The following is an 8,494-nucleotide window of genomic DNA, read 5'->3' as shown; positions in this document are numbered from 1 at the left end:
CCTTCCCTCTCCAGAGAGGTTAAAGGTCAAGTTGCCTCCACTCAGCCACTCCTCTCTTGGTCAATTGAACATGTAATGTCCTGTGTGTGTGTGTGTGTGTGTGTGTGTACTTTCCTATAGTTAACAGTTCAGCATTTCTGAACGCAGATCCACGCAGGAAGCTCACGCTCCGCTAACATGCATCTGCACGCTCTCGACCTGGCGGGGCGAGTTTCTGCATGCGTCCCCGTGTGCTGTCGTTGCATTGGTCGGAGCAGTAGGAGGATCCTGCAGCGAGCACGCCGCGGAGGAGCTGGCCCCCCCCTCCCCCCCCCCCCCGAACTTGCAATAACACTGCAGACCGGAGGCCTCGTTGTTTCATTTGTTAGGCTGCTGTAAATGTGAGCGCGCCGATTGAAGTAAATGAGAAAGGCGGCGGCGGAGAGGAGCAGGTCCGAGTTCATTTGAACTTTTACGCCAGTTTCAAAGTCGTCCGCGTTCACATGTCGCCGACGAGTCCGCGTCGCTTTCGGTTGCGGACGAAGGGCACGTGAAAGAGCGCTCGGCCGTGGCCGCCCGGGCGCGGGACATGGACACCCCGACCAGGACCGCGGAGGAGGGCTGCTTTCACAGGACTTTCTCCGCGCTGACCGTCGACGACGTGTACGAAGTGGCCAAGCTGATCGGCGTCGAAGTGGAGAAACTCATCGACGGCTGCGGCAAAGAGAGCGTCGAGGGTCTGGTGCCCAAAATCGTGAAAGTGCTGGAGCTGCTGGAGAGCTTCGCCTCCAGGAACCACGCTCACAGCCTGAGAGAAGAGGAGCTGCTGAAGACCTTCGAGGCCCTCCAGCTGCAGCAGCAGAAGAAACGCGGAGGCAAAGAAAGCGACGAGGGCGACGACAAGCGTGTTATACGGGTGAGGGACGCGAGCTTTCAGTCCTCCCACCATTTTGTAAACAATCGCACATCCTCCTCCTCACCGCGTTATAACAACGTGACAGCGGCGCAGCAGAGCTGCTTCTTCTTATTTTTTTTAATTTAACGGCTCTAATATAAGTTCACGTGACATTAAACTACCTGACAGCAGCAGGCCAGGAGTTACATAACCAACACTTTTTATTTATTTATTTAATGTAGAGACAATAGTACTCCATGTAGCTTCAGGCATGGACGATGTGGAGGCAGCTTGAACCCGACATTGATTATTTTAACGGTGTCTGGTACAAACTATACCTGCGTTGCTATTATGACGGCTGTCGGTTAAACGGTGTGATCGATAACCGACCCGCCAAAACGTCCCAGCCGTGCAGCCCGGCCTGTGTCGTCAAGGCAACCGCTGAACGTCTGTCCCCGTGCTAACGTAGTGATGTCAGTCGACTGGTCAACAGTGAGCTCATCTAACGTTATCGTTCAACTTTTTATTTATTTATATATATATTTATTTATATATTTATAAAATCTATTTATATTATAAATTATAAAATCTATTTATATTTATAAAAATTTTTTTTTTTTTTTTTTTACTTTCCCTCAGAGGTCACCTGTGTCTGATAGGTGGTGTTTGTCACGACAGGTCAGGTTCAGAGCTGCAATTTTAATCGAACTGTATAGCGGTCAAATGTCTCTTACATTCACGCCAAATCAGTTCACACAATGTTGATGAACTGCGTCTCTTGTCAGTATTTCACAGAATGCAGAGATTTAAAATGTGTCTGGTGGTCCCAGAATTTAGGGAGATAAAAAAAAAAAATAATAATAATAATGCTGGCGAGAAATGAGCCCTTTCAGAGGTTCAGAGCTTCTGTACGTCCAGGGCAGGAGCCCAACAGTTTATTACCTGTTTCATGGCACGTCAACACATCATAGGACTTAATCACTGTGAGCCTGTGTGACCACAAATCATTCAAATCAGTTTGTGAAGGCAAAGTAGTTATTTGTTTGAAAATACTTTAATCACCCTCTTATAGGCTTAAGAGTAACTCTTATGTATTTGGTTAATGCCGCTTCACCTACTGTGCATTGTTTCTTGGGTCTCCATCATGTAAAATGTCTCGGCACTGCTTACATCGGCATGCCCATTCCTCTACACTTTAATCGTAGTGTTCGAGCATTGTAGACAAGACATCATTGTTGAAAGTAGACGTAGAGGCGCGGCCCCGAGAAGTCAGACTTTGCTGTTGTTTTGTTAAAAACACATCTGTAATGCCTTAACCACAAAGTGACACACCCGTTTGGACACAGCTTGCTTTGCTGAATCCAAATTCAGGAGAGTTTTTGCAGCACACGGGGCAGTTGCGTCAGATCTATTTATGTTTTCCTGAAACTGTGGTGTCCTGTTTCTGAGGTTATGGTTTTACAGTCTTGGCTCCCGTCCTCTCGAGCAGGAGCTGCAGCAGAAGGAGCAGCAGTGGAAGAGGAGGTGTGAGGAGCTGCAGGTCCAAGTACAGCAGCTGCAGGAGGACAGGGAGGAGCTGCAGAGCAGGCTGAGAGGCAACCATGCACAGGAAGGTATGTCTCGAGAGGTTTTGTTCAAACTTCACAGTTAGTGGGCTTAAAAAAAAAAATGAAATGATGAAATGTATATGCCACAAAAACAAGTCAGCATGCTTTATGTCCCATGACTTTCAGAAGCACTGTAAACTGCTGGGGTTCGCAAAGACATTTTTACAAATAGGATTGCATTAGGAACAGCATTTTTCTTTGTTCTCCAAACAAGCAAATGAACCTCAAGGCCATTTGTTTGTGCATCTTTGTGCACCAGTCCAGGAATGCAGATGCATGTAAAAAGTATCTACAGTGGAGTACAGATTCACCGAGGCTGAAAGCAGTCAAACTGGTCCTTCCAGTGTTTATGGTGACATTATTTTTTTTCGAGGTGAAGCAGCAGAACCTCTCACAGGTATAAGTAGGCTCAGACAAACTGTGCTTACACTGCAAACATAAAGCGCACACGAGGGAAACACAGTCAACATTACACTGTACACAATTTAAGTATAGTAATAAAGGTTTGCAGAGTAGTTCTTTTAATAGTATTTTTTTCGTGTTAATCACCAAATTCTTGCAATTTAATTTGACAGTATTTAAAAAAAACAACAACACTGATAATGAAACGACTAAAACTAAATGACTGAAAAGTGCGTTGTTAGTGTGCATTATTTACATTTCAGATTTACTTTCTGTATACTTTAATAATTGTCTGGAAGAAGCGAAACAAAAAAAAGAATCTCTTATGTCATATTCACGCTGACAAATCCCAGCATGTAGAAAACCGACCACAGTAATGTGCTGCAGAGGGTGGAGTCACATTGCCGACTCCTGTTTTCTTGTACTGACAGGGAAACATGCCTCTTAATACTTATGTAATTATATTTGAAACAAGCATTTGTGGCAGGTCAATGTGATCGTAAATTTGATCTAATGACTGTGACTGCTATCAGGCTCATACTGTGCTGTTTTTTTTAAAACAAGAATGTAGTTTTAGGGGACTACTAGGTATGCATTAAAAGACATTTCTTATGTTTTGATGTTGCGTCAGTTTGTCTAAAGGGTCATTTGATCCAAAATCCTAAAACAAACATCTTACCTTGAATATTATCGTGCTATGTGATAGCTTTGGTTCTATTTGCCCAGGCTTCGTGATATCCAGAGAGTTCAGCCTCCACTCCAACACGATAGACGTGAATGGAAAGTTATTTGTGGTATGTTTGCAATAAAGACGTAATAGTGAGACGTCTTTCCAAAGACAATGTCCTAGTTGCTCTAAATAACCAACAGTTCTCATTGTGAACCGTTTTACTTTTAGTGGGAAAAAAACAGCCGATGATTTATTTTATTTATTTATTTTTTTGCAGTTTCTGTGGATTATCCTAATTCACTGTCTAGATGCTGGGATGAAGATCTCAAAACCTGGGCACATAAAATAAAATCTGTGTGTGTGTGTGTGTGTGTGTGTGTTAGACCGTGTGCAGCGGCAAGAGCGGGAGGTGATGCTAAAGCTGAAGGAAGTGGTTGACAAGCAGAGAGACGAGCTGAGGGCCAAAGTCCAGGAGATAACCACCATCTCGAAAGAGGTGGAGGCGGTAAGAAGACACAAACATAACATATCATTGTTTTTTTCTTCCTATGAATGCCGACACATTAATGGCAAATGTGTGCGTCGACTCATTTGTTTGTTTCCGTGCGTATCAAATGGACACACAAACAAAGTTCTGTTTCCTGACAATCATGGGGACTTTTCTCCTAGAAACAACACGGTTTGTTGTATTTCTGTTAGTGTGACAGCATTGTAACAATGTTTTGTAATATTTGTGCATATAAACACATAACTACACAGTCACATGCCACATGCAGCATCAGATCAGAAACTGCATCATGTAAACCAACAGCAATAAACACACTGGGGAACAGAAAGTATTTTAACAATCAGGGAAAGAGGGCTGAGATTATCCACGTAGTTACTGGGGGAGGATTTAAGACGCACTTTAGACAAGTCAAGGCACTGTTTTCAGCCACACACAGCTACTCTTGTGTGTGTGTGAGTGTTTTCACGTGTCTGTAAATTTGTCAAGGCATGTAATGACACATGATTTACAAAGCAGCCATAACTGGGTGTGTTTGTTAATGCTTAGCTTTTTGTTCAGTCAGTTGATTTGAGTGAAAGAAAAAAAAAACCTCACTTTATGGTCAACTGGACCCATAAAGTGGTTTAGTTGACCGTGGGTTGTTGTTGCATTTGCTTGGTTAAAATGGCTTTTTTTAATTTATTTTTTTTAAATCGTAAAATGAATGCTGCATTTGTCTTGACATTGTGTGATTCATTCCCTGAGCTCTCCGGCCCCCAACTTTCTGTCCAAACGTTCCCCTGTTGGTGCTGTTGTCAGCCAGATGCAGACAGATTGCCCATCTGGTTCAGCCTTGGTGTGTTGATTTGGAGTTTAGCTGTATTTGTAACTGGTGGGAAATATGGAAACTGTCTGTGCTACTGCTCTTGCTTCAAATTTCAACTTTATGAATCTACGTGTGTGTGTGTGTGTGTGTGTGTGTGTGTGTGTGTGTGTGTGTGTGTGTGTGTGTGTGTGTGTGTGTGTGTGTGTGTGTGTGTGTGTGTGTGTGTGTGTGTGTGTGGTGTGTGTGTGTGTGCCGGTGCAGCTCCAGGAGCAGCTGGACCGCTTCATGAAAATGAACGCGGAGCTGCGACACAAGCAGAACGTGCTGCAGGCCCAGCTGAAGAGCACCGTGGAGAGGAAGGCCGACATGGAGGCCGACATGAAGGCGAAAAGCAAAGAGATAGAAGACCTCCAAGCTCAGCTGGACAGAACCAACAGCAACAGCTCTGTATGCAGGACACTTCGTCCATGTTTTATTTATGTCCAAAAGGATTATATGATAGTCTACTTGTGAAAATGAAAATGAACGCGTGCTTGTGTTGCAATTTCAGAGATACATTTGACATTTCTCTATGGTATTAAAAATACATCTGAAAATGTCGTGCAGAGTAAAGTGCTCTAGAAAAGAGAGACTTACTCCGACCGAAACAAACTATCAGTATGTCGCTCCTCTTGTAACGAGCCACGACCTGACATTTTGTTGTTCAAGTAGTTTTGAAGTTATGTGAATATGATGACTGTCTGCTTTATTATCAGTCCACTTCAAGTAGAACAGCAAACGAGCCAACGAAAACGACAACAGCTGACCAGAAGGACCCCGATCGGCCGTGTTTCACCAAAAAGGAGGTACGGGACATCATTTTTGAGAGGAACGAGCTCAAAACCAACCTCTTCCTGACGCAGGAGGAGCTCAGCTACTATAAGAGGTGGGTCACGTGTGCGTGTTGTGTTTTGTTTTGCTATCCTTCAGAGAAAAGTCTTAGTCAAAGATATTTTTGAAGTTGCACATTTTGTTCATTTCAATGCAGATGCACAGATTGTCAAGTGTGTGGGTGATCTTTTTTTTTTTTTTTTACCTTCATACACACGAGTTTTGACAATAATTGATTTTTACATATAAATGTAAATGATGTCATGTTTCTGCAGGGAGATACTGAGTGAGGAGAGGTGTCCAGGTTTCCTCTTAGAAGCTGTCCGCTCTGCCATCAAAAAAAAAAGAAAGCTCATTAAGGCCAAGATGCTCGGGATTCCTGCAATTGAATGCAGCAGCAGGTCTCTCTTCCACACACAGGAAACATTCATCATATGATGCCCAGAAAGATGTTCAGAAAGTTGTTTTCATTGACAGTTTTTTTTAATTTTTTTTTTTATCTCTCCAGTGATGAGGAAGAGAGGAGTTTTCTGTTTGGGCAGACGGAGGTGGATGGTACAGTAGTAGACGGGATGGACAAACCAGCTGAGTCACGCATTCGAAACCTGTGAGTACAAATTCCATCTACCTACTACACTGCTTCGGTCAGACTGGAAACCACAATACTGGTTTGCAAAAAGCCAGATAAGATGTGTTTTCTTTTTAGCTTTTGTTTTGACATTTGTCCCTGCGTGTGGTTTTGCTTTGATAAAATCTAAGTTGCTTGCACTATGTTCACTATGTTGATTAATCCTGTTATTCATCTGCAGAAGTTAGAAATAGCATTGTCTGCTACACGTTAACTGAAGCAGAAAGCAGATATAATAATAATAAAAAAAGAAAGAATAGATTACGCTTTTAACAACCGTAGCGATTTGCACTGTAACTCATTGAATGCAAAGCAAAAGCAATAAAAACTTGAAAGGCTCAAAACATTTAAAAAAAAACAAAAAACAAACAAAGAAAACCAAATCAGAAACACTGCAGACTTCAGTGGAAGTCCTGGTTTCATCCCTCTGCTCAACTCTGTCACCACCCTGAGATGCTGCTCAATCTGAGTCTATATTTAGCTGTAATCCCCCACTGCAGATCTGACCTCGTGCCTGTGTCTGCTACTCTGTCGCAGCTTTGGCTTCCTGACACTGGCGGGCAGCGGCCGGAGTCCCTCCCACATGAGCAACTCCGCCTCCAGCTGGGAGATCATTGGAGACTCGGAGGCCAACGAGGAGGCACAGCAGCGGCCGTCTTCCTGAGCCTGGAACCGAGTTTTCACTGTGAGATTTGTCAGACACTCTTTTCTCCTCAGTCACAACTCCTCCTTCACCTTTTTAACACAAAATCTGGGCGTAGTCCAGAGAAAAAAGGTAACAAGGACATTTGAATACGGACCCGGAGTGTGTGAGGAAAGAGAAGGTGTGCGCGTCAGCTTTCTCTCTTTTTTGTTTTGTTTACGTAAACCAGGAATTTCCTCTTTTTTAAATTTCAGGCTTGGTATGAGTCTTCTTATTTCCCATAGACAAACAAAAGAACACTGTTTATTGACAGTATATATGGTACAACTGAATCTAGTATGAAGAGGGACGCTTTTTAGGATTTTAATTTTTTTGAATTCAAATGTTAAAACGACAATCGTGTTATTCTTTAATGTCAGAAAAGTCTTTATTCTTGGTCATTTTTGAAAAATCTATTCTTGCAAATAGATATTTATATATATCCTCAAAATTTTTTAACAAAAACCAAAGACAGTACAAATATATATTTCTAAAATACAGCTTTCCACTATATTGACGTGGTACACAGTAAATTATATTTAACTCTGTTGCACAGGAGGGCAATCGTTTATTTTATAACTAATAAAAATATTTTGCCACAAAAAAATATCACATGACTCATACCTCAGCAGGATAATTTTTAGGCCATGTGTTTATTCGTGTATTTATCATTAGTTGAAGCACTTTTGTGCGTTCAATTTCTTCCAGCAGTGAGTGTTTAACCCTCAAGCCTTAACTTACTGCTTGTATTATTCAAAATATATTTTCTTAATTTACAGCCCTGACACACTTGGTTGGTGTGTATTTGGTGGTGGTGCTATAAATGTGGGTTTGGCTGGAGTATCAGCCTCCGCAGATTGAGTTCTTGCTTGTGGAAATGAGAAATGGCGCTTCGCCACTTTCAACAGACGAGTTACCATAAAGTCGCCACTTTTCCTGTGTCTGAGCCCCCCGTTCGCTCTAAATGTCTGATCATAGCACTACTCAGGCACACCAGTATTTGTTGAGGGACCCAGTATTTGTTGAGGGACCCTGTATAAGCTTCCAATCAGACCACCTGTTCCTAAAACACTGTTTGGAATTCATTTTTGTAAGCATGTTTGTTATGATGATCATTTTGCTGATGAAAACACTTAAAATGTCACTTGCCATGTGAGTTTGATTAAAAACAACTCGAAATGTCGATTTTCTGTGATATTGAAATTTCAATCAAATCCATTAAACAGAATACATTTTAAAAACTGAAATCATATCAGTGCATTTTTTTTTCTCCCCATGAATCATGACGAACGATGGCACGTATCGACGCTGTATGAAAATTCATTTTAACAGGAGCTCAAACTGGTCGTGTGACCATCTTTGTTCTGACTTTCACGACTCATACGGAGGACGTAAGCTCTCCATCCTCTCCTGGAAGACTATCAACACTAGATTCTGGGAAAAAGGTG

At 42.3% G+C, this 8,494-nt stretch overlaps 1 protein-coding gene across 1 annotated transcript; it reads left to right on the top strand.

Moving 5' to 3' along the window:
• The first annotated feature begins 331 nt into the window (after window positions 1-331).
• rilp (Rab interacting lysosomal protein) lies at window positions 332-8,059 on the top strand. Its single transcript, XM_069689716.1, has 8 exons — window positions 332-895; window positions 2,364-2,487; window positions 3,937-4,058; window positions 5,128-5,313; window positions 5,622-5,791; window positions 6,012-6,137; window positions 6,245-6,343; window positions 6,902-8,059. The coding sequence occupies exons 1-8, from the start codon at window positions 569-571 to the stop codon at window positions 7,026-7,028; spliced, it is 1,281 nt and encodes a 426-aa protein (XP_069545817.1). The 5' UTR covers window positions 332-568; the 3' UTR covers window positions 7,029-8,059.
• Window positions 8,060-8,494: the final 435 nt, after the last annotated feature.

The sequence above is a fragment of the Brachyistius frenatus genome, unplaced genomic scaffold, assembly GCF_029030835.1.
Source record: "Brachyistius frenatus isolate BFR_SWC_R1_liver_20210118 unplaced genomic scaffold, ASM2903083v1 Contig_1, whole genome shotgun sequence".
NCBI lineage: Eukaryota > Metazoa > Chordata > Actinopteri > Embiotocidae > Brachyistius > Brachyistius frenatus.
The sequence above is the reverse complement of the archived record's forward strand: the minus strand, read 5'-3'. Positions and strand labels throughout refer to the sequence as shown.